Source organism: Salmo trutta, chromosome 17 (genome assembly GCF_901001165.1).
Source record: "Salmo trutta chromosome 17, fSalTru1.1, whole genome shotgun sequence".
NCBI classification, from domain to species: Eukaryota; Metazoa; Chordata; class Actinopteri; order Salmoniformes; family Salmonidae; genus Salmo; species Salmo trutta.
In genome coordinates, this window is record NC_042973.1 from 59,031,746 (window position 1) to 59,058,403 (window position 26,658).

The 26,658-nt window shown below is 40.2% G+C and overlaps 2 protein-coding genes across 2 annotated transcripts in view; both read left to right on the forward strand.

Annotated features, from left to right (window-relative positions):
• The window catches only part of LOC115151399 (zinc finger protein 135-like), a 33,793-nt gene extending 30,772 nt beyond the window's left edge, over positions 1-3,021 (forward strand). The window contains exon 3 of the mRNA XM_029695305.1: positions 1,506-3,021. Within this exon, the coding sequence (XP_029551165.1) occupies positions 1,506-2,710 (1,205 nt within the window). The 3' untranslated portion in view covers positions 2,711-3,021. The remainder of the gene's footprint in view (positions 1-1,505) is intronic.
• A 7,294-nt stretch (positions 3,022-10,315) lies between these two features.
• LOC115151400 (zinc finger protein 239-like) lies at positions 10,316-14,229 on the forward strand. Its single transcript, XM_029695306.1, has 3 exons — positions 10,316-10,358; positions 10,542-10,640; positions 12,895-14,229. Exons 1-3 carry the CDS (start codon positions 10,316-10,318, stop codon positions 13,779-13,781), a joined length of 1,029 nt encoding a protein of 342 aa, XP_029551166.1. The 3' UTR covers positions 13,782-14,229.
• Positions 14,230-26,658: the final 12,429 nt, after the last annotated feature.

Sequence of the window (26,658 nt, forward strand, 5' to 3'; positions counted from 1 at the left end):
CCACACTAGCACCAGTGTTCCTATATCAGACCACACCAGTGTTCCTATATCAGACCACACTAGCACCAGTGTTCCTATATCAGACCACACTAGCACCAGTGTTCCTATATCAGACCACACTAGCACCAGTGTTCCTATATCAGACCACACTAGCACCAGTGTTCCTATATCAGACCACACTAACACCAGTGTTCCTATATCAGACCACACCAGTGTTCCTATATCAGACCACACTAGCACCAGTGTTCCTATATCAGACCACACTAGCACCAGTGTTCCTATATCAGACCACACTAGCACCAGTGTTCCTATATCAGACCACACCAGTGTTCCTATATCAGACCACACCAGTGTTCCTTTATCAGACCACACTAGCACAAGTGTTCCTATATCAGACCACACTAGCACCAGTGTTCCTATATCAGACCACACTAGCACCAGTGTTCCTAAATCAGACCACACTAGCACCAGTGTTCCTATATCAGACCACACTAGCACCAGTGTTCCTATATCAGACCACACCAGTGTTCCTATATCAGACCACACTAGCACCAGTGTTTCTATATCAGACCATACTAGCACCAGTGTTCCTATATCAGACCACACTAGCACCAGTGTTCCTATATCAGACCACACTAGCACTAGTGTTCTTATATCAGACCACACTAGAACCAGTGTTCCTATATCAGACCACACTAGCACTAGTGTTCTTATATCAGACCACACTAGAACCAGTGTTCTTTTATCAGACCACACTAGAACCAGTGTTCCTATATCAGACCACACTAGCACTAGTGTTCTTATATCAGACCACACTAGAACCAGTGTTCTTATATCAGACCACACTAGCACCAGTGTTCCTATATCAGACCACACTAGCACCAGTGTTCCTATATCAGACCACACCAGTGTTCCTATATCAGACCACACCAGGGTTCCTATATCAGACCACACTAACACCAGTGTTCCTATATCAGACCACACTAGAACCAGTGTTCTTATATATGAACACACTAGCACCAGTGTTCGTTGTTTCCTCAGTTTGCCACTTCGGCTTGTTGTTATTTCAGTCTGTTATTTTCTTCTTGTCCCATCGGCCATGGTCATAGGAGCTTATATTAATTAATATTAATGAATCCCCTCTGTTGCAAACCAAATGCTAGGCTAGAATCATGGGGTAATAATGTCTAGATAATTCTTTCTAGTGGAGATTAGTTTATAAATTGCCTGGCAGGGCTGTGGGACAGTGGAGATTAGTTTATAAATTGCCTGGTTGAGCTGTGGGACAGTGGATGTGTAGGCATGATTCAAATAGAACTGTTAACAGCCATTACCCGGGTAGTATTGTGAATAACTAACGGCTATTAACCAATCAGCATCCAGGATCCAAATGTTGTGTTATAATGAAATATCTAGTCTGGATTAAACCTCAATAGGAAGACTGTTTTATCATATGGTTTCATTCAGGTCTCTGTTTAACTAAATACTTTGTTTGTCTTTGGCAGGAGAGAGACCAGACTTTCCCTTTGACAGACGGAAGAGTCCTTCAGGGAAACCAGACCCAGAGACTCCCAAACCAGTGACACGACATCACTGCTCCCTGTGTGGAAGGAGTTTTACCAAGTTAGGGAACCTAAAAGAGCATGAGAAAAAACACACAGGAGAAAAGCCTTTCCAATGCTCCCAGTGTGGAAAGAGATTTTCACGAACTCATGAACTAATATTACATGAAAGGACACACACAGGGGAAAAACCACACTATTGCTCCCAGTGTGGAAAGAGTTTTGCGCAGTTAGGGAACCTAAAAAAACACAAGAGGGTACACTCCGGAGAGAAGCCTTACCCCTGTTCCCATTGTGGAAAATATTTTAGGCTGTCAGAACACTTAAAATCACATGAGAGGACACACACAGGGGAAAAAACACACACTTGCTCCCAGTGTGGAAAGAGTTTTTCCCATTTAGGGAACCTAAAAAAACATAAGAGAATACACACTGGAGAGAAACCTTACCCCTGTTCCCATTGTGGAAAGAATTTTAGGTTATTACAAAACTTAAAATCACATGAGAGGACACACACAGGGGAAAAACCACACAATTGCATCCAGTGTGGAAAGAGTTTTTCCCATTTAGGGAACCTGAACAAACATAAGAAAATACATTCTGGAGAGAAGCCTTACTGCTGTTCTCGTTGTGGAAAGAATTTTACATTGTCAGAAAGCTTAAAATCACATGAGAGGACACACACAGGGGAAAAATCACACAATTGCTCCCAGTGTGGAAAGAGTTTTTCCCATTCAGCGACCCTCAATCAACATAAGAGAATACACTCTCGAGAGAAGCCTTACTGCTGTTCCCAATGTGGAAAGAATTTTGCATTGTCAGATAACCTGAAGAAGCATGAGAGGACACACACAGGAGAAAAGCCGTACCAATGCTCCCAGTGTGGAAAGAGATTTTCAAGAACACCGGACCTGAAGAAGCATGAACGGACACACACAGGAGAAAATCCTTACCACTGCTCCCAGTGTGGAAAGAGTTTTACTGACTTAGATAGCCTGAACATACATAAGATAATACACTCTAAAGAGAAACCGTACCATTGTTCCCAGTGTGGAAAGAGTTTTACTAAGCTAGGGAACCTGAAAAGGCATGTGGATATACACACACAGGGGAGGATAAGCTCCCAGTTTGGAAAGAGTTTTAGTTAGGGAACCTAATTGTGGAAAGACATTTTCCCCGGACAGAGGACCTGAAATCACGTGACAGAATAGACAGGCTGTGTTCTGACTTATGTTTGACTGTTGTTTTATGGCACATTAAATCATATTGTTTATATGAAATTTAACTCAAAAATAGGCCTCTACTTTTGTTTTAGTTTTTAACTCTGGAGACATGATCATGTCTAAAATGTGATTCGTTGAATACAAGTATGAACCCTTATTATTCCGCAGTGTGCTGATTGTAAAAATGATTTGATTAATGCAACATTATCTGAATAAAACTCTATATAACTATGTTAGTCACTAGTGGACATTCATTATATACATCTACATCTATGTACTTATAGAAATTAGTTATTCTGAATGGAGGGCTGGAAGGTACATAACACAACCTATCAGGAGGGGTCTTCTGATTGGGTGAATGGATGTCAGGACAGGTCTTCTGATTGGGTGAATGGATGTCAGGAGAGGTCTTCTGATTGGGTGAATGGATGGAGAGGTCTTCTGATTGGGTGAATGGATGTCAGGACAAGTCTTCTGATTGGGTGAATGGATGTCAGGACAAGTCTTCTGATTGGGTGAATGGATGTCAGGAGAGGTCTTCTGATTGGGTGAATGGATGTCAGGAGAGGTCTTCTGATTGGGTGAATGGATGTCAGGAGAGGTCTTCTGATTGGGTGAATGGATGTCAGGAGAGGTCTTCTGATTGGGTGAATGGATGTCAGGACAGGTCTTCTGATTGGGTGAATGGATGGCTGGATGGTAGATAACACAACATGTCAGTCAGAATATCACTAGAGGTCTTCTGATTGGGTGAATGGATGTCAGGAGAGGTCTTCTAATTGGGTGAATGGATGGCTGGATGGTAGATAACACAACGTATCAGTCAGAACATCACTAGAGGTCTCCTGATTGGGTGAATGGATGGCTGGATGGTAGATAACACAACGTATCAGTCAGAACATCACTAGAGGTCTCCTGATTGGGTGAATGGATGGCTGGATGGTAGATAACACAACGTATCAGTCAGAACATCACTAGAGGTCTCCTGATTGGGTGAATGGATGGCTGGATGGTAGATAACACAACGTATCAGTCAGAACATCAGGAGAGGTCTTCTGATTGGGTGAATGGATGGCTGGATGGTAGATAACACAACGTATCAGTCAGAACATCACTAGAGGTCTCCTGATTGGGTGAATGGATGGCTGGATGGTAGATAACACAACGTATCAGTCAGAACATCACTAGAGGTCTTCTGATTGGGTGAATGGATGGCTGGATGGTAGATGACACAACATGTCAGTCAGAACATCACTAGAGGTCTTCTGATTGGGTGAATGGATGGCTGGATGGTAGATAACACAACATGTTGTCAGAACATCACTAGAGGTCTTCTGATTGGGTGAATGGATGGCTGGATGGTAGATGACACAACATGTCAGTCAGAACATCACTAGAGGTCTTCTGAATGGATGGCTGGATGGTAGATAACACAACGTATCAGTCAGAACATCACTAGAGGTCTTCTGATTGGGTGAATGGATGGCTGGATGGTAGATAACACAACGTATTAGTCAGACCATCACTAGAGGTCTTCTGATTGGGTGAATGGATGGCTGGATGGTAGATAACACAACATGTCAGTCAGAACATCACTAGAGGTCTTCTGATTGGGTGAATGGATGGCTGGATGGTAGATAACACAACGTATCAGTCAGAACATCACTAGAGGTCTCCTGATTGGGTGAATGGATGGCTGGATGGTAGATAACACAACGTATCAGTCAGAACATCAGGAGAGGTCTTCTGATTGGGTGAATGGATGGCTGGATGGTAGATAACACAACGTATCAGTCAGAACATCACTAGAGGTCTCCTGATTGGGTGAATGGATGGCTGGATGGTAGATAACACAACATGTCAGTCAGAACATCACTAGAGGTCTTCTGATTGGGTGAATGGATGGCTGGATGGTAGATAACACAACGTATCAGTCAGAACATCACTAGAGGTCTCCTGATTGGGTGAATGGATGGCTGGATGGTAGATAACACAACGTATCAGTCAGAACATCACTAGAGGTCTCCTGATTGGGTGAATGGATGGCTGGATGGTAGATAACACAACGTATCAGTCAGAACATCACTAGAGGTCTTCTGATTGGGTGAATGGATGGCTGGATGGTAGATGACACAACATGTCAGTCAGAACATCACTAGAGGTCTTCTGATTGGGTGAATGGATGGCTGGATGGTAGATAACACAACATGTTGTCAGAACATCACTAGAGGTCTTCTGATTGGGTGAATGGATGGCTGGATGGTAGATGACACAACATGTCAGTCAGAACATCACTAGAGGTCTTCTGATTGGGTGAATGGATGGCTGGATGGTAGATAACACAACGTATCAGTCAGAACATCACTAGAGGTCTTCTGATTGGGTGAATGGATGGCTGGATGGTAGATAACACAACGTATTAGTCAGACCATCACTAGAGGTCTTCTGATTGGGTGAATGGATGGCTGGATGGTAGATAACACAACATGTCAGTCAGAACATCACTAGAGGTCTTCTGATTGGGTGAATGGATGGTAGATAACACAACATGTCAGTCAGAACACCACTAGAGGTCTTCTGATTGGGTGAATGGATGGCTGGATGGTAGATAACACAACGTATCAGTCAGCACATCACTAGAGGTCTCCTGATTGGGTGAATGGATGGCTGGATGGTAGATGACACAACATGTCAGTCAGAACATCACTAGAGGTCTTCTGATTGGGTGAATGGATGGCTGGATGGTAGATAACACAACGTATCAGTCAGAACATCACTAGAGGTCTTCTGATTGGGTGAATGGATGGCTGGATGGTAGATAACACAACGTATCAGTCAGAACATCAGGAGAGGTCTTCTGATTGGGTGAATGGATGGCTGGATGGTAGATAACACAACGTATCAGTCAGAACATCACTAGAGGTCTTCTGATTGGGTGAATGGATGGCTGGATGGTAGATAACACAACATGTCAGTCAGAACATCACTAGAGGTCTTCTGATTGGGTGAATGGATGGCTGGATGGTAGATAACACAACGTATCAGTCAGAACATCACTAGAGGTCTTCTGATTGGGTGAATGGATGGCTGGATGGTAGATAACACAACATGTCAGTCAGAACATCACTAGAGGTCTTCTGATTGGGTGAATGGATGGTAGATAACACAACATGTCAGTCAGAACACCACTAGAGGTCTTCTGATTGGGTGAATGGATGGCTGGATGGTAGATAACACAACGTATCAGTCAGAACATCACTAGAGGTCTCCTGATTGGGTGAATGGATGGCTGGATGGTAGATGACACAACATGTCAGTCAGAACATCACTAGAGGTCTTCTGATTGGGTGAATGGATGGCTGGATGGTAGATAACACAACGTATCAGTCAGAACATCACTAGAGGTCTTCTGATTGGGTGAATGGATGGCTGGATGGTAGATAACACAACGTATCAGTCAGAACATCAGGAGAGGTCTTCTGATTGGGTGAATGGATGGCTGGATGGTAGATAACACAACGTATCAGTCAGAACATCACTAGAGGTCTTCTGATTGGGTGAATGGATGGCTGGATGGTAGATAACACAACATGTCAGTCAGAACATCACTAGAGGTCTTCTGATTGGGTGAATGGATGGCTGGATGGTAGATAACACAACGTATCAGTCAGAACATCACTAGAGGTCTTCTGATTGGGTGAATGGATGGCTGGATGGTAGATAACACAACGTATCAGTCAGAACATCACTAGAGGTCTCCTGATTGGAGGGTTTTGAGAGCCTTTAACCTTTTTATTTAAATTAGTTTGCTTCTTTAGTCTTTTTAGTTTTCAATAGGCTTTGGCTATTACAGCGAACACCTGGTAAAGAGGAACTTACCATCTCTGATCACCTCAGTAGTACTGTAGTGTCCACCTATCTGGTAAAGAGGAGGTTACCATCTCTGATCCACCTCAGTAGTACTGTAGTGTCCATCTTTCTGGTAAAGAGGAGGTTACCATCTCTGATCACCTCAGTAGTACTGTACTGTCCATCTTTCTGGTAAAGAGGAGGTTACCATCTCTGATCACCTCAGTAGTACTGTAGTGTCCATCTTTCTGGTAAAGAGGAGGTTACCATCTCTGATCACCTCAGTAGTACTGTAGTGTCCATCTTTCTGGTAAAGAGGAGGTTACCATCTCTGATCACCTCAGTAGTACTGTAGTGTCCACCTATCTGGTAAAGAGGAGGTTACCATCTCTGATCACCTCAGTAGTACTGTAGTGTCCATCTATCTGGTAAAGAGGAGGTTACCATCTCTGATCACCTCAGTAGTACTGTAGTGTCCATCTTTCTGGTAAAGAGGAGGTTACCATCTCTGATCACCTCAGTAGTACTGTAGTGTCCACCTATCTGGTAAAGAGGAGGTTACCATCTCTGATCATCTCAGTAGTACTGTAGTGTCCATCTTTCGGGTAAAGAGGAGGTTACCATCTCTGATCACCTCAGTAGTACTGTAGTGTCCATCTTTCTGGTAAAGAGGAGGTTACCATCTCTGATCACCTCAGTAGTACTGTAGTGTCCACCTATCTGGTAAAGAGGAGGTTACCATCTCTGATCACCTCAGTAGTGCTGTAGTGTCCATCTTTCTGGTAAAGAGGAGGTTACCATCTCTGATCACCTCAGTAGTACTGTAGTGTCCATCTTTCTGGTAAAGAGGAGGTTACCATCTCTGATCACCTCAGTAGTACTGTAGTGTCCATCTATCTGGTAAAGAGGAGGTTACCATCTCTGATCACCTCAGTAGTGCTGTAGTGTCCATCTTTCTGGTAAAGAGGAGGTTACCATCTCTGATCCACCTCAGTAGTGCTGTAGTGTCCATCTTTCTGGTAAAGAGGAGGTTACCATCTCTGATCACCTCAGTAGTGCTGTAGTGTCCATCTATCTGGTAAAGAGGAACTTACCATCTCTGATCACCTCAGTAGTACTGTAGTGTCCATCTTTCTGGTAAAGAGGAGGTTACCACCTCTGATCACCTCAGTAGTACTGTAGTGTCCATCTATCTGGTAAAGAGGAGGTTACCATCTCTGATCACCTCAGTAGTACTGTAGTGTCCATCTTTCTGGTAAAGAGGAGGTTACCATCTCTGATCACCTCAGTAGTACTGTAGTGTCCATCTATCTGGTAAAGAGGAGGTTACCATCTCTGATCCACCTCAGTAGTACTGTAGTGTCCATCTTTCTGGTAAAGAGGAGGTTACCATCTCTGATCACCTCAGTAGTGCTGTAGTGTCCATCTTTCTGGTAAAGAGGAGGTTACCATCTCTGATCACCTCAGTAGTACTGTAGTGTCCACCTATCTGGTAAAGAGGAGGTTACCATCTCTGATCACCTCAGTAGTACTGTAGTGTCCACCTATCTGGTAAAGAGGAGGTTACCATCTCTGATCACCTCAGTAGTACTGTAGTGTCCATCTATCTGGTAAAGAGGAGGTTACCATCTCTGATCACCTCAGTAGTACTGTAGTGTCCACCTATCTGGTAAAGAGGAGGTTACCATCTCTGATCACCTCAGTAGTGCTGTAGTGTCCATCTTTCTGGTAAAGAGGAGGTTACCATCTCTGATCACCTCAGTAGTACTGTAGTGTCCATCTTTCTGGTAAAGAGGAGGTTACCATCTCTGATCCACCTCAGTAGTACTGTAGTGTCCATCTTTCTGGTAAAGAGGAGGTTACCATCTCTGATCACCTCAGTAGTACTGTAGTGTCCATCTTTCTGGTAAAGAGGAGGTTACCATCTCTGATCCACCTCAGTAGTACTGTAGTGTCCATCTTTCTGGTAAAGAGGAGGTTACCATCTCTGATCCACCTCAGTAGTACTGTAGTGTCCATCTTTCTGGTAAAGAGGAACTTACCATCTCTGATCACCTCAGTAGTACTGTAGTGTCCACCTATCTGGTAAAGAGGAGGTGGGGTTTGCACATTGTAGTCCATTCCATTTGTCCTTAAGTGAAATCGCCACCCATCCGGGGCACCTGGCCATGCCAAACAAACTAGCCCAATATTTCTGCCTCATGGACATAGCAGGTTAGGAGAATTAATGTAGCAGTTTAGGAGACTGAGGTTAAGGTTAGGAAAGGGGTTAGCTAAATTGCTCTCTTAACCTGCTATGAAAAGTCACTTCCGGTCGTAACTGTACTCCCATCTAGTCACAACCGAGAATCAGGAACTGACTTCCTGAAACAAATACCAAAAGAGAGTTTTGGGGTGGAGTTTTCCTTTAACTATCCTACCACTGTGGTTCGTCTGTGAGCTGATCAACCAATAGTGTGAGCTGCCTGACCCCTGTGATATTCTGCTCACTAGGAGAGTCAGTATGTATATAGACTACTGCTGCTATGACCCTGTGATATTCTGTTCACTAGGAGAGTCAGTATGTATATAGACTACTGCTGCTATGACCCTGTGATATTCTGTTCACTAGGAGAGTCAGCGTGTATATAGACTACTGCTGCTATGACCCTGTGATATTCTGTTCACTAGGAGAGTCAGTGTGTATATAGACTACTGCTGCTATGACCCTGTGATATTCTGTTCACTAGGAGAGTCAGTATGTATATAGACTACTGCTGCTATGACCCTGTGATATTCTGTTCACTAGGAGAGTCAGCGTGTATATAGACTACTGCTGCTATGACCCTGTGATATTCTGTTCACTAGGAGAGTCAGTATGTATATAGACTACTGCTGCTATGACCCTGTGATATTCTGTTCACTAGGAGAGTCAATATGTATATAGACTACTGCTGCTATGACCCAGTTTATTCCTCCTCTCCATCAGGCCTTTTGTTTTGTCTCCGGAGTCCGGAGACTCTGCTTAGCATTTTGGAGATGATTTACTTTTTGTCTAACAAGGGGAACCCCGTACCCCCGTGAAACCCCTTAATTCAAGGATGTAGAACTTGTGTTCAGTGCCTTTTTGTATGCAGTCTGTTGATATACCAGGTCCTGGGGATACAGTTAGGTTTGTATGAGGATAATTCAACCAGTGTGCGACCAGTGGGTTTCTTTAAATGAATGAATATGAAACTACCTTAAATACAGATGTGAAGGACAGTATGTTTTAAATTCTCACTTAAAATATGCACTGCTCTATTTGAACGTCTCAATATAATCTTATTATTTAATGAAAGGAATGAAAATACATTTGTCTGCAAATGAAAATTAAAAAAAACGTATCATAACTGCGTTTCTCTCCAGTCAGCAGACGGCGATGTGCGTCTTTCAGGTGGCGCTGCCAGCGTGACGTATAATCTAGTGGACGGAACGGATCAACAACAACGAGTCAGCCACCTTGGTAGCCAACAGCCGAAACATTTAGACTTTTTCTGTGCATATTTGTCTCTGTGTTTTAAATATACTTCTGACGTCTAGTTAATTGCCCCCATTTAAATGTTATAGGTACATTGTTAGTCAACTAGCTGGCTTGATAAGTTAGCCTAGCACTAAACTAGTCGCTCATGCTAGCTAGCTAGCCAGCTAACATCCCCGACCATGAGCTCACTGATGTATTCCTCGCCTGCTAAAGAAGAGGTCTGTTGGACGGAGAAAGAAGCTCTGGGGCTGAACGTTGTCGTGAAAGAGGAGAAGGAAGAGGAGGATGTTACAGTAAAACAAGAAGTAGAGGGTGAGGCTGTTACAGTGAAAGAAGAAGAGAAAGACGTTTCAGTGAAAGAAGAGGAAGACGCGTTCAGAGTGAAAGAGGAGGAGGATGTTACAGTAAAAGAAGAGGAAGATGCTGTTTTTGGAGTGAAGGAGGAGAAAGAGGGAGAGAGAACTGTCATATTGACAGAGGAGTCAGGAGATCTGATTACCATCAGTAAGTACTGTCTTAAAAAACGGGCTCTAACTGTCCAAAGGTTTTGAACGAATGTGTTGTTTTAAAGCAGCACGCTACTGAAATTCTATACTTGAAAATGTTGTTCTGTTCTATAGCAATTCATGTTATAATATAATGTTAAAGCTACATTTTAAAATGGGTGATTAAAGCCCTGAATGCTGATTGGCTGACAGCCGTGGTATATCAGGCCGTATACCATGGGTATGTCATGTATTTTTACTGTTCTGATTACGTTGGTAACCAGTTTATAATAGCAATAAGATGCCTCAGTGATAGATGGCCAATATACCACGGCTAAGTTCTGTATCCAGGCACTCTGCATTGCGTTTTGCATAAGGACAGTCTTTAACCATGCTATATTGGCCATATACCACACTTCCTCTGGTCTTATTGCTTAACTGTAACATGTGTATACCATCAGAGCCCCCCCCCCCACCTCAAAATCACAACTTAATTGTCTCACAGAATGGCAAACAAGTTATAAATGAAACGTTTGACGTGTGTCTATTGTAGGCCTTGCGTAGAGTGTGTATACTCGCGACTGAACATATTAGCAAAAGGACAAGCGTTTTGGGGAGACTGAACATATTAGCAAAAGGACAAGCGTTTTGGGGAGACTGAACATATTAGCAAAAGGACAAGCGTTTTGGGGAGACTGAACATATTAGCAAACGTTTGTTAGTCGACAAAAAACATGGGCAAAATAGCCATTTCAAGGAAAGGCTAAACTAAAGAATTATCATTTAGAAAAGATGGTAATTATTACTTTAGAGATGAAGTGGGCCACCAACAAAACGTTAATAACAATGGATCAACTGCAGCCTTTAACATTAGTAATATATATTATTATAGAGCTCTGCTCAGCCTATAAACATGACATTATCTATTATTATAGAGCTCTGCTCAGTCTATAAACATGACATTCTCTATTATTATAGAGCTCTGATCAGCCTATAAACATGACATTATCTATTATTATAGAGCTCTGCTCAGCCTGTAAACATGACGTTATTTATTATTATAGAGCTCTGATCAGCCTATAAACATGACATTATCTATTATTATAGAGCTCTGCTCAGCCTGTAAACATGACATTATCTATTATTATAGAGCTGTGCTCAGCCTATACACATTACATTATCTATTATTATACAGCTCTGATCAGCCTATAAACATGACATTATCTATTATTATAGAGCTCTGCTCAGCCTGTAAACATGACATTATCTATTATTATAGAGCTGTGCTCAGCCTATACACATGACATTATCTATTATTATACAGCTCTGATCAGCCTATAAACATGACATTATCTATTATTATAGAGCTGTGCTCAGCCTGTAAACATGACATTATCTATTATTATAGAGCTCTGCTCAGCCTATAAACATGACATTATCTATTATTATAGAGCTCTGCTCAGCCTAAACATTACATTATCTATTATTATTGAGCTCTGCTCAGCCTATAAACATGACATTATCTATTATTATAGAGCTCTGCTCAGCCTGTAACATGACATTATCTATTATTATAGAGTTCTGCTCAGCCTATAAACATGACATTATCTATTATTATAGAGCTCTGCTCAGCCTATAAACATGGCATTATCTATTATTGTAGAGCTCTGTTCAGCCTATAATCATGATCTATTATTATAGAGCTCTGCTCAGCCTATAAACATGACCTTATCTATTATTATTGAGCTGTGCTCAGCCTATACACATGACATTATCTATTATTATACAGCTCTGATCAGCCTAAAATACGACATTATGTAGACTGGCAGGTGGGAGCGTTGGGCCAGTAACCGAAAGGTTGCTGGATCAAATCCCCGAGCTGAAAAGGTAAAAACGCTGTCATTCTGCCCCTGAGCAAGTCAGTTAACCCACTGTTCCCTGGCTGCCGACGACGTGGATGTCTATTAAGGCAGCCCCCCACACCTCTCTGATTCAGAGGGGTTGGGTTAAATACGGGACACACATGTCAGTTGAATCCATTCAGTTCACTAGGTTTCCCCCTTTCCCTATTATAGAGCTCTGCTCAGCCTATAAACATGAGAGCAAGATTAGATTTTATGTTCTACATTATTATTATTATTAGGGCAGCCACCAAGTTTTTATTAAACTATGGAATGTTCTGAAAACTGACTTCAGGTTTTTGAGGAATCTATGGAGGTTTAATTCAGTTCTCTGTTTAATATTTAACTAAATACTCTGTTTGTCTTTGGTAGGAGAGGGACCAGATTCTCACTCTGACAGCAGGGAGACTCATTCAGGGGAACCAGACCCAGAGACGCCCAAACCAGCGAGACAACACCACTGTTCCCAGTGTGGAAAGAGTTTTAAGTGGTTAAGGAACCTGAAAGTACATGACAGAACGCATACAGGAGAAAACCCTTACGATTGCTCCCACTGTGGAAAGAGTTTTACCAAGTTAGGGAACCTAAAAGAGCATGAGAGGACACACACAAGAGAAAAGCGTTTCCAATGTTCACAGTGTGGAAAGAGGTTTACCCAGTTACGGTACCTGAAACAACATGAAGAAATACACACAGAAGATAGGAAGACCTACCACTGCTCTCAGTGTGGAAAGATATTTGCTGGGTTAGGGAACCTGAAAATACATATGAGAATACACTCTGGAGAGAAGCCGTACCACTGTTCCCACTGTGTAAAGAGTTTTACTCAGTTAGGGAGCCTGAAAACACATGAGAGGGGACACACTGGAGAGAAGCCTTATCACTGTTCCCACTGTGGAAGGAATTTTAGGTGGTATGCGAGCCTGAAGGAGCATGAGAGAATACACACAGGAGAAAAGCCTTACCACTGTTCCAATTGTGAAAAGAGTTTTACCCATCAAGGGAGCCTGAAAGCGCATGAGAGAATACACTCAGGAGAAAAACCTTACCAATGTTCCCGATGTGAAAAGAGTTTTACCCGGTTAGGGAGCTTGAAAAGGCATGAGAGAACACACACAGGAGAAAAGCCTTTCCAACATACTAATACACAGGAGGAGAAGACATACCACTGTTCTCATTGTGAAAAGACATTTTCCCAGTCAGAGGACCTGAAATCACACGAGAGAATAGAGAGGCTGTGTTCTGACTTGTGTTTCTGACTGAGAATTTGTGTTTTTGTTCATGCTACATTAAATCATATTGTATGAATGAAATCATACTGAAAAATAGGTCTACATTTTTTTTCAGCTCAAGACATGATCATGTCGAAAATCGGATTAAAATAGTTAAAAAAATATTATGTTTTGATTATGAATTTAAGATTGATTGAATGCAAGTGTAAACCCCTACATGTTGTTCACTATATAATTGGGATATTTCAAACATGTTAATTAATAAATAGATTTATATTATTATTTCTTCATTCAGATTGTCATTGTAAATGTGAATTGCTTCTCAATTGACATATCTGATGAAATAAAGGTGAAATAAAGTAAATGCCATACTATTTTTGGGGAAGTCTATTTGATTCTAAGTTCGGACATATAAAGTGTGTTTGGAAAACTATTTTTAAGATGCTGCATAGTGATTTTCCAAACTCACTTCAAAGAGAGAGACTTGAGGATGGGACATGTTTGTGACATCACTGCTATTTCCAATCTGAGTGTTCCTTTCCTCTATTTAGAATCTAATAGTGTTCCATCCTTTCCTCTATTTAGAATCTAATAGTGTTCCATTCCATCCTTTCCTCTATTTAGAATCTAATAGTGTTCCATTCCATCCTTTCCTCTATTTAGAATCTAATAGTGTTCCATTCCATCCTTTCCTCTATTTAGAATCTAATAGTGTTCCATTCCATCCTTTCCTCTATATAGAATCTAATAGTGTTCCATTCCATCCTTTCCTCTATTTAGAATCTAATAGTGTTCCATTCCATCCTTTCCTCTATATAGAATCTAATAGTGTTCCATTCCATCCTTTCCTCTATTTAGAATCTAATAGTGTTCCATTCCATCCTTTCCTCTATTTAGAATCTAATAGTGTTCCATTCCATCCTTTCCTCTATTTAGAATCTAATAGTGTTCCATTCCATCCTTTCCTCTATTTAGAATCTAATAGTGTTCCATTCCATCCTTTCCTCTATTTAGAATCTAATAGTGTTCCATTCCATCCTTTCCTCTATATAGAATCTAATAGTGTTCCATCCTTTCCTCTATTTAGAATCTAATAGTGTTCCATTCCATCCTTTCCTCTATATAGAATCTAATAGTGTTCCATTCCATCCTTTCCTCTATTTAGAATCTAATAGTGTTCCATTCCATCCTTTCCTCTATTTAGAATCGAATAGTGTTCCATTCCATCCTTTCCTCTATTTAGAATCTAATAGTGTTCCATTCCATCCTTTCCTCTATTTAGAATCTAATAGTGTTCCATTCCATCCTTTCCTCTATTTAGAATCTAATAGTGTTCCATTCCATCCTTTCCTCTATTTAGAATCTAATAGTGTTCCATTCCATCCTTTCCTCTATTTAGAATCTAATAGTGTTCCATTCCATCCTTTCCTCTATTTAGAATCTAATAGTGTTCCATTCCATCCTTTCCACTATTTAGAATCTAATAGTGTTCCATTCCATCCTTTACTACTATATAGAATCTAATAGTGTCCATTCCATCCTTTCCTCTATTTAGAATCTAATAGTGTTCCATTCCATCCTTTCCTCTATATATAATCTAATAGTGTCCATTCCATCCTTTCCTCTATTTAGAATCTAATAGTGTTCCATTCCATCCTTTCCTCTATATATAATCTAATAGTGTCCATTCCATCCTTTCCTCTATATATAATCTAATAGTGTTCCATTCCATCCTTTCCTCTATTTAGAATCTAATAGTGTTCCATTCCATCCTTTCCTCTATATAGAATCTAATAGTGTCCATTCCATCCTTTCCTCTATTTAGAATCTAATAGTGTTCCATTCCATACTTTCCTCTATTTAGAATCTAATAGTGTTCCATTCCATCCTTTCCTCTATATATAATCTAATAGTGTCCATTCCATCCTTTCCTCTATATATAATCTAATAGTGTTCCATTCCATCCTTTCCTCTATTTAGAATCTAATAGTGTTCCATTCCATCCTTTCCTCTATTTAGAATCTAGTAGTGTTCCATTCCATCCTTTCCTCTATATAGAATCTAATAGTGTTCCATCCTTTCCTCTATTTAGAATCTAATAGTGTTCCATTCCATCCTTTTACTCTATATAGAGTCTAATAGTGTTCCATTCCATCCTTTCCTCTATTTAGAATCTAATAGTGTTCCATTCCATCCTTTCCTCTATTTAGAATCGAATAGTGTTCCATTCCATCCTTTCCTCTATTTAGAATCTAATAGTGTTCCATTCCATCCTTTCCTCTATTTAGAATCTAATAGTGTTCCATTCCATCCTTTCCTCTATTTAGAATCTAATAGTGTTCCATTCCATCCTTTCCTCTATTTAGAATCTAATAGTGTTCCATTCCATCCTTTCCTCTATTTAGAATCTAATAGTGTTCCATTCCATCCTTTCCTCTATTTAGAATCTAATAGTGTTCCATTCCATCCTTTCCACTATTTAGAATCTAATAGTGTTCCATTCCATCCTTTACTACTATATAGAATCTAATAGTGTCCATTCCATCCTTTCCTCTATTTAGAATCTAATAGTGTTCCATTCCATCCTTTCCTCTATTTACAATCTAATAGTGTCCATTCCATCCTTTCCTCTATTTAGAATCTAATAGTGTTCCATTCCATCCTTTCCTCTATATATAATCTAATAGTGTCCATTCCATCCTTTCCTCTATATATAATCTAATAGTGTTCCATTCCATCCTTTCCTCTATTTAGAATCTAATAGTGTTCCATTCCATCCTTTCCTCTATATAGAATCTAATAGTGTCCATTCCATCCTTTCCTCTATATATAATCTAATAGTGTTCCATTCCATCCTTTCCTCTATTTAGAATCTAATAGTGTTCCATTCCATCCTTTCCTCTATTTAGAATCTAATAGTGTTCCATTCCATCCTTTCCTCTATATATAATCTAATAGTGTCCATTCCATCCTTTCCTCTATATAGAATCTAATAGTGTTCCATTCCATCCTTTCCTCTATATAGAATCTAATAGTGTTCCATTCCTTCATTTAAGCCACTGTAACAGTTGTGTTTAATCATGTTGACTGGCAAAAGAGACGTTACAGCATGCCTGCCAACTGGCTATATGGCAAAATGTTGATATGTCGAATGTGACCAGGTTTGTGCAGATTGCTTTCAGAGGTAGGCTCTACCCAGAGTAATGGAGTTATGTTTTGTTGAATGCCCAGAATTTTTATCGATAATCAAGGAGCAAGTGGGGATTTGAACTTTTAGTCCAGTTTTATTGTACAATCTTTCCTGAAAAGTAAATTGAGTCCACGATCATCTCCCTTGTTTTGTTGACGTTGGGCGAGAGGTTATTTTATTTATTTATTGCAGGTAGAACAGCACTGTGGACCTATTGGAGTGGGTCTAGGGTATCAGGTAGAACAGCACTGTGGACCTATTGAAGTGGGTCTAGGGTATCAGGTAGAACAGCACTGTGGACCTATTGAAGTGGGTCTAGGGTATCAGGTAGAACAGCACTGTGGACCTATTGAAGTGGGTCTAGGGTATCAGGTAGAACAGCACTGTGGACCTATTGAAGTGGGTCTAGGGTATCAGGTAGAACAGCACTGTGGACCTATTGAAGTGGGTCTAGGGTATCAGGTAGAACAGCACTGTGGACCTATTGAAGTGGGTCTAGGGTATCAGGTAGAACAGCACTGTGGACCTATTGAAGTGGGTCTAGGGTATCAGGTAGAACAGCACTGTGGACCTATTGTAGTGGGTCTAGGGTATCAGGTAGAACAGCACTGTGGACCTATTGAAGTGGGTCTAGGGTATCAGGTAGAACAGCACTGTGGACCTATTGAAGTGGGTCTAGGGTATCAGGTAGAACAGCACTGTGGACCTATTGAAGTGGGTCTAGGGTATCAGGTAGAACAGCACTGTGGACCTATTGAAGTGGGTCTAGGGTATCAGGTAGAACAGCACTGTGGACCTATTGAAGTGGGTCTAGGGTATCAGGTAGAACAGCACTGTGGACCTATTGAAGTGGGTCTAGGGTATCAGGTAGAACAGCACTGTGGACCTATTGAAGTGGGTCTAGGGTATCAGGTAGAACAGCACTGTGGACCTATTGAAGTGGGTCTAGGGTATCAGGTAGAACAGCACTGTGGACCTATTGAAGTGGGTCTAGGGTATCAGGTAGAACAGCACTGTGGACCTATTGAAGTGTTTCTAGGGTATCAGGTAGAACAGCACTGTGGACCTATTGAAGTGGGTCTAGGGTATCAGGTAGAACAGCACTGTGGACCTATTGAAGTGGGTCTAGGGTATCAGGTAGAACAGCAGTGTGGAACAATTGAAGTGGGTCTAGGGTATCAGGTAGAACAGCACTGTGGACCTATTGGAGTGGGTCTAGGGTATCAGGTAGAACAGCACTGTGGACCTATTGAAGTGGGTCTAGGGTATCAGGTAGAACAGCACTGTGGACCTATTGAAGTGGGTCTAGGGTATCAGGTAGAACAGCACTGTGGACCTATTGAAGTGGGTCTAGGGTATCAGGTAGAACAGCACTGTGGACCTATTGAAGTGGGTCTAGGGTATCAGGTAGAACAGCACTGTGGACCTATTGAAGTGGGTCTAGGGTATCAGGTAGAACAGCATTGTGGACCTATTGAAGTGGGTCTAGGGTATCAGGTAGAACAGCACTGTGGACCTATTGAAGTGGGTCTAGGGTATCAGGTAGAACAGCACTGTGGACCTATTGAAGTGGGTCTAGGGTATCAGGTAGAACAGCACTGTGGACCTATTGAAGTGGGTCTAGGGTATCAGGTAGAACAGCACTGTGGACCTATTGAAGTGGGTATAGGGTATCAGGTAGAACAGCACTGTGGACCTATTGAAGTGGGTCTAGGGTATCAGGTAGAACAGCACTGTGGACCTATTGAAGTGGGTCTAGGGTATCAGGTAGAACAGCACTGTGGACCTATTGAAGTGGGTCTAGGGTATCAGGTAGAACAGCACTGTGGACCTATTGAAGTGGGTCTAGGGTATCAGGTAGAACAGCACTGTGGACCTATTGAAGTGGGTCTAGGGTATCAGGTAGAACAGCACTGTGGACCTATTGAAGTGGGTCTAGGGTATCAGGTAGAACAGCACTGTGGACCTATTGAAGTGGGTCTAGGGTATCAGGTAGAACAGCACTGTGGACCTATTGGAGTGGGTCTAGGGTATCAGGTAGAACAGCACTGTGGACCTATTGGAGTGGGTCTAGGGTATCAGGTAGAACAGCACTGTGGACCTATTGGAGTGGGTCTAGGGTATCAGGTAGAACAGCACTGTGGAACTATTGAAGTGGGTCTAGGGTATCAGGTAGAACAGCACTGTGGACCTATTGAAGTGGGTCTAGGGTATCAGGTAGAACAGCACTGTGGACCTATTGAAGTGGGTCTAGGGTATCAGGGAAGGTAGAGGTGATATGATCCTAGCACTGTGGACCTATTGAAGTGGGTCTAGGGTATCAGGGAAGGTAGAGGTGATATGATCCTAGCACTGTGGACCTATTGAAGTGGGTCTAGGGTATCAGGGAAGGTAGAGGTGATATGAGCAAAATATAGCAATATTACAATAATGGATACATAGACCTCCAAACATTTACAATGAAAAGCAATATTACAATAATGGATACATAGACCTCCAAACATTTACAATGAATAGCAATATTACAATAATGGATACATAGACCTCCAAACATTTACAATGAATAGCAATATTACAATAATGGATACATAGACCTCCAAACATCTACAATGAATAGCAATATTACAATAATGGATACATAGACCTCCAAACATTTACAATGAATAGCAATATTACAATAATGGCTACGTTGAGACCGACGGGAGCAAAGGTCTTTAAATTAAAGATCCAGGCAGCCTCTTGTTTTTAACAATAAATTGTCGAGGTCACCCCCTCTCCTAGGGAGCGTGACGTGTTCGATGCCGATATAATGTAGGGACGAAATCAAGGGGTTCGCTTCCAAAAAGATTTTACCACAAGGACAAATTAAAAGATAAATAACTGCCTTAGTGGTGCACCTGATAACACCTGTGATTGGGATCTGTTTCCCTGTTTGGGGGTGTTTGAAGGATCTACATTTGTAAGTGCCATTGCATTGAGCGCAGTGACCAAATTAATTAATGAATATGAAACTGCCTTAAATACAGATGTGAATGATAGTATGTTTTAAATTCTCACTTAAAATATGCACTGCTGTATTTGAACGTCTCAATATAATATTATTATTTCATGAAAGGAATGAAAAATAAATTTGTGTGCAACAAAAAAAACAATCTTAACTGCGTTTCCCTCCAGTCAGCAGACGGCGATGTGCGTCTTTCAGGCGATGCTGCAGCGTGACGTATAATCTAGTGGACGGAACGGATCAACAACAACGAGTCAGCCACCTTGGTAGCCAACAGCCGAAACATTTAGACTGTTTCTGTGCATATTTGCCTCTGTGTTTTAAATATACTTCTGACATGTAGTTAATTGCCCCCATTTAAATGTTATAGGTACATTGTTAGTCAACTAGCTGGCTTGATAAGTTAGCCTAGTACTAAACTAGTCGCTCATGCTAACTAGCTAGCTAACATCCCCGACCATGAGCTCACTGATGTATTCCTCGCCTGCTAAAGAAGAGGAGGTCTGCTGGACGGAGAAAGAGGGTCTGTGGCTGAACATTGTCGTGAAAGAGGAGAAGGAAGAGGAGGATGTTACAGTAAAACAAGAAGTAGAGGGTGAGGCTGTTACAGTGAAAGAAGAAGAGAAAGACGTTACAGTGAAAGAAGAGGAAGACACGTTCAGAGTGAAAGAGGAAGAGGATGTTACAGTAAAAGAAGAGGAGGCAGAGAAAGAGGAGGATGCAGTTTTTGGAGTGAAGGAGGAGAAAGAGGGAGAGATTACTGTCATATTGACAGAGGAGTCAGGAGATCTGATTACCACCAGTAAGTACTGTCTTAAAAAACGGGCTCTAACTGTCCAACTGTTTTGAACGAATGTGTTGTTTTAAAGCAGCATGCTACTGAAATTCTATACTTGAAAATGTTGTTCTGTTCTATAGCAATTCATGTTATAATATAATGTTAAAGCTACATTTTAAAATGGGTGATTAAAGCCCTGAATGCTGATTGGCTGACAGCCGTGGTATATCACGCCATATACCATGGGTATGTCATGTATTTTTACTGTTCTGATTACGTTGGTAACCAGTTTATAATAGCAATAAGACACCTCAGTGATAGATGGCCAATATACCACGGCTAAGTTCTGTATCCAGGCACTCTGCATTGCGTTGTGCATAAGGACAGTCTTTAACCATGCTATATTGGCCATATACCACACTTCCTCTGGCCTTATTGCTTAACTGTAACATGTGTATACCATCAGAGTACCCCCCCCCCCACCACAAAATCACAACTTAATTGTCTCACAGAATGGCAAACAAGTTATAAATGAAACTTTTGACGTGTGTCTATTGTAGGCCTATAAACATGACATTATCTATTATTATAGAGTTCTGCTCAGCCTATAAACATGACATTATCTATTATTATAGAGCTCTGCTCAGCCTATAAACATGACATTATCTATTATTATAGAGCTCTGCTCAGCCTATAAACATGACATTATCTATTATTATATAGTTCTGCTCAGCCTATAAACATGACATTATCTATTATTATAGAGCTCTGCTCAGCCAATAAACATGGCATTATCTATTATTGTAGAGCTCTGTTCAGCCTATAAACATGATCTATTATTATAGAGCTCTGCTCAGCCTATAAACATGATCTATTATTATAGAGCTCTGCTCAGCCTATAAACATTATCTATTATTATAGAGCTCTGATCAGCCTGTAAACATGACATTATCTATTATTAAACAGCTCTGATCAGCCTATAAACATGACATTATCTATTATTATAGAGCTCTGCTCAGCCTAAAATACGACATTATGTAGACTGGCAGGTGGGAGCGTTGGGCCAGTAACCGAAAGGTTGCTGGATCAAATCCCCGAGCTGAAAAGGTAAAAACGCTGTCATTCTGCCCCTGAGCAAGTCAGTTAACCCACTGTTCCCTGGCTGCCGACGACGTGGATGTCTATTAAGGCAGCCCCCCACACCTCTCTGATTCAGAGGGGTTGGGTTAAATACGGGACACACATTTCAGTTGAATCCATTCAGTTGACTAGGCATCCCCCTTTCCCTATTATAGAGCTCTGCTCAGCCTATAAACATGAGAGCAAGATTAGATTTTATGTTCTACATTATTATTATTATTAGGGCGGCCACCAAGTTTTTATTAAATTATGTAATGTTCTGGAAACTGACTTCAGGTTTTAGTGGAATCTAGCCTCACAGGAAGACAGTTTTATTTTATGGAGGTTTAATTCAGTTCTCTGTTTAATATTTAACTAAATACTCTGTTTGTCTTTGGTAGGAGAGGGACCAGACTCTCACTCTGACAGCAGGGAGACTCCTTCAGGGGAACCAGACCCAGAGACGCCCAAACCAGCGAGACGACACCACTGTTCCCAGTGTGGAAAGAGTTTTAAGTGGTTAAGAAACCTGAAAGTACATGACAGAACGCATACAGGAGAAAACCCTTATGATTGCTCTCACTGTGGAAAGAGTTTTACCAAGTTAGGGAACCTAAAAGAGCATGAGAGGACACACACAAGAGAAAAGCATTTCCAATGTTCACAGTGTGGAAAGAGGTTTACCCAGTTACGGTACCTGAAACAACATGAAGAAATACACACAGAAGATAGGAAGACCTACCACTGCTCTCAGTGTGGAAAGATATTTACTGGGTTAGGGAACCTGAAAATACATATGAGAATACACTCTGGAGAGAAGCCGTACCACTGTTCCCACTGTGTAAAGAGTTTTACTCAGTTAGGGAGCCTGAAAACACATGAGAGGGGACACACTGGAGAGAAGCCTTATCACTGTTCCCACTGTGGAAGGAATTTTAGGTGGTATGCGAGCCTGAAGGAGCATGAGAGAATACACACAGGAGAAAAGCCTTACCAATGTTCCCGATGTGAAAAGAGTTTTACCCGGTTAGGGAGCTTGAAAAGGCATGAGAGAACACACACAGGAGAAAAGCCTTTCCAACATACTAATACACAGGAGGAGAAGACATACCACTGTTCTCATTGTGAAAAGACATTTTCCCAGTCAGAGGACCTGAAATCACACGAGAGAATAGAGAGGCTGTGTTCTGACTTATGTTTTTGATTGAGAAATTGTGTTTTTGTTCATGCTACATTAAATCAAATTGTATGAATGAAATCATACTGAAAAATAGGTCAACATTTTTTTTCAGCTCAAGAAATGATGATGTCGAAAATCAGATTAAAATAGTTTAAAAAATATTATGTTTTGATTATGAATTTAAGATTGATTGAATGCAAGTGTAAACCCCTACATGTTGTTCACTATATAATTGGGATATTTCAAACATGTTAATTATTAAATAGATTTATATTAGTATTTCTTCATTCAGATTGTCATTGTAAATGTGAATTGGTTCTCAATTGACATATCTGATTAAATAAAGGTGAAATAAAGTAAATGTCATAGTATTTTTGGGGAAGTCTATTTGATTCTAAGTTCGGACATATAAAGTGTGTTTGGAAAACTATTTTTAAGATGCTGCATAGTGATTTTCCAAACTCACTTCAAAGAGAGAGACTTGAGGATGGGACATGTTTGTGACATCACTGCTATTACCAATCTGAGTGTTCCATTCCATCCTTTCCACTATTTAGAATCTAATAGTGTTCCATTCCATCCTTTCCACTATTTAGAATCTAATAGTGTTCCATTCCATCCTTTCCTCTATATAGAATCTAATAGTGTTCCATTCCATCCTTTCCTCTATTTAGAATCTAATAGTGTTCCATTCCATCCTTTCCTCTATTTAGAATCTAATAGTGTTCCATTCCATCCTTTCCTCTATTTAGAATCTAATAGTGTTCCATTCCATCCTTTCCTCTATATAGAATCTAATAGTGTTCCATTCCATCCTTTCCTCTATAAAGAATATAATAGTGTTCCATTCCATCCTTTCCTCTATTTAGAATCTAATAGTGTTCCATTCCATCCTTTCTTCTATTTAGAATCTAATAGTGTTCCATTCCATCCTTTCCTCTATTTAGAATCTAATAGTGTTCCATTCCATCCTTTCTTCTATTTAGAATCTAATAGTGTTCCATTCCATCCTTTCCTCTATAAAGAATATAATAGTGTTCCATTCCATCCTTTCCTCTATTTAGAATCTAATAGTGTTCCATTCCATCCTTTCCTCTATTTAGAATCTAATAGTGTTCCATTCCATTCTTCCCTCTATTTAGAATCTAATAGTGTTCCATTCCATCCTTTCCTGTATAAAGAATCTATCTAATAGTGTTCCATTTCATCCTTTCCACTATTTAGAATCTAATCGTGTCCATTCCATCCTTTCCTGTATAAAGAATCTAATAGTGTTCCATTCCATCCTTTCCTCTATTTAGAATCTAATAGTGTTCCATTTCATCCTTTCCACTATTTAGAATCTAATAGTGTTCCATTCCATCCTTTCCACTATTTAGAATCTAATAGTGTTCCATTCCATCCTTTCCTCTATTTAGAATCTAATAGTGTTCCATTCCATCCTTTCCTCTATAAAGAATCTAATTGTGTTCCATTCCATCCTTTCCTCTATATAGAATCTAATAGTGTTCCATTCCATCCTTTCCTCTATTTAGAATCTAATAGTGTTCCATTCCGTCCTTTCCTCTATTTAGAATCTAATAGTGTTCCATTCCATCCTTTCCTCTATTTAGAATCTAATAGTGTTCCATCCTTTCCTCTATTTAGGATCTAATAGTGTTCCATTCCATCCTTTCCTCTATTTAGAATCTAATAGTGTTCCATTCCATCCTTTCCTCTATTTAGAATCTAATAGTGTTCCATTCCACCCTTTCCTCTATATAGAATCTAATAGTGTTCCATTCCATCCTTTCCTCTATTTAGAATCTAATAGTGTTCCATTTCATCCTTTCCTCTATTTAGAATCTAATAGTGTTCCATTCCATCCTTTCCTCTATTTAGAATCTAATAGTGTCCATTCCATCCTTTCCTCTATTTAGAATCTAATAGTGTTCCATTCCATCCTTTCCTCTATTTAGAATCTAATAGTGTTCCATTCCATCCTTTCCTCTATTTAGAATCTAATAGTGTCCATTCCATCCTTTCCTCTATATAGAATCTAATAGTGTTCCATTCCATCCTTTCCTCTATATAGAATCTAATAGTGTCCATTCCATCCTTTCCTCTATTTAGAATCTAATAGTGTTCCATTCCATCCTTTCCACTATTTAGAATCTAATAGTGTTCCATTCCATCCTTTCCTCTATTTAGAATCTAATAGTGTTCCATTCCATCCTTTCCTGTATAAAGAATCTAATAGTGTTCCATTCCATCCTTTCCTCTATTTAGAATCTAATAGTGTTACATTCCATCCTTTCCTCTATAAATAATCTAATAGTGTTCCATTCCATCCTTTCCTCTATTTAGAATCTAATAGTGTTCCATTCCATCCTTTCCTCTATATAGAATCTAATAGTGTTCCATTCCATCCTTTCCTCTGTATAGAATCTAATAGTGTCCATTCCATCCTTTCCTCTATTTAGAATCTAATAGTGTTCCATTCCATCCTTTCCTCTATTTAGAATCTAATAGTGTTCCATTCCATCCTTTCCTCTATTTAGAATCTAATAGTGTTCCATTCCATCCTTTCCTCTATTTAGAATCTAATAGCGTTCCATTCCATCCTTTCCTCTATAAATAATCTAATAGTGTTCCATTCCATCCTTTCCTCTATTTAGAATCTAATAGTGTTCCATTTCATCCTTTCCACTATTTAGATTCTAATCGTGTCCATTCCATCCTTTCCTCTATTTAGAATCTAATAGTGTTCCATTCCATCCTTTCCTCTATTTAGAATCTAATAGTTTTCCATTCCATCCTTTCTTCTATTTAGAATCTAATAGTGTCCATTCCATCCTTTCCTCTATTTAGAATCTAATAGTGTTCCATTCCATCCTTTCTTCTATTTAGAATCTAATAGTGTTCCATTCCATCCTTTCCTCTATTTAGAATCTAATAGTGTTCCATTCCATCCTTTCCTCTATTTAGAATCTAATAGTGTTCCATTCCATCCTTTCCTCTATTTAGAATCTAATAGTGTTCCATTCCATCCTTTCCTCTATATAGAATCTAATAGTGTTCCATTCCATCCTTTCCTCTATTTAGAATCTAATAGTGTTCCATTCCATCCTTTCCTCTATTTAGAATCTAATAGTGTTCCATTCCATCCTTTCCTCTGTATATAATCTAATAGTGTTCCATTCCATCCTTTCCTCTATTTAGAATCTAATAGTGTCCCATTCCATTCCTTCATTTAAGCCACTGTAACAGTTGTGTTAAATCATGTTGACTGACAAAAGAGACGTTACAGCATGCCTGCCAACTGGCTATATGGCAAAATGTTGATATGTCGAATGTGACCAGGTTTGTGCAGATTGCTTTCAGAGGTAGGCTGTACCCAGAGTAATGGAGTTATGTTTTGTTGAATGCCCAGAATATTTATCGATAATCAAGGAGCAAGTGGGGATTTGAACTTTTAGTCCAGTTTTATTGTACAATCTTTCCTGAAAAGTAAATTGAGTCCACGATCATCTCCCTTGTTTTGTTGACGTTGGGCGAGAGGTTATTTTATTTATTTATTTCAGGTAGAACAGCACTGTGGACCTATTGGAGTGGGTCTAGGGTATCAGGTAGAACAGCACTGTGGACCTATTG

Bases quoted from the DNA above. Each gene is read 5' to 3' on its own strand.
- LOC115151400 (XM_029695306.1), top strand. From the start codon at position 10,316: ATGAGCTCACTGATGTATTCCTCGCCTGCTAAAGAAGAGGTCT. The intron at 10,359-10,541 runs GTTGGACGGAGA...AGGATGTTACAG, and splicing joins GCCTGCTAAAGAAGAGGTCT to TAAAAGAAGAGGAAGATGCT. The intron at 10,641-12,894 runs GTAAGTACTGTC...TGTCTTTGGTAG, and splicing joins AGGAGATCTGATTACCATCA to GAGAGGGACCAGATTCTCAC.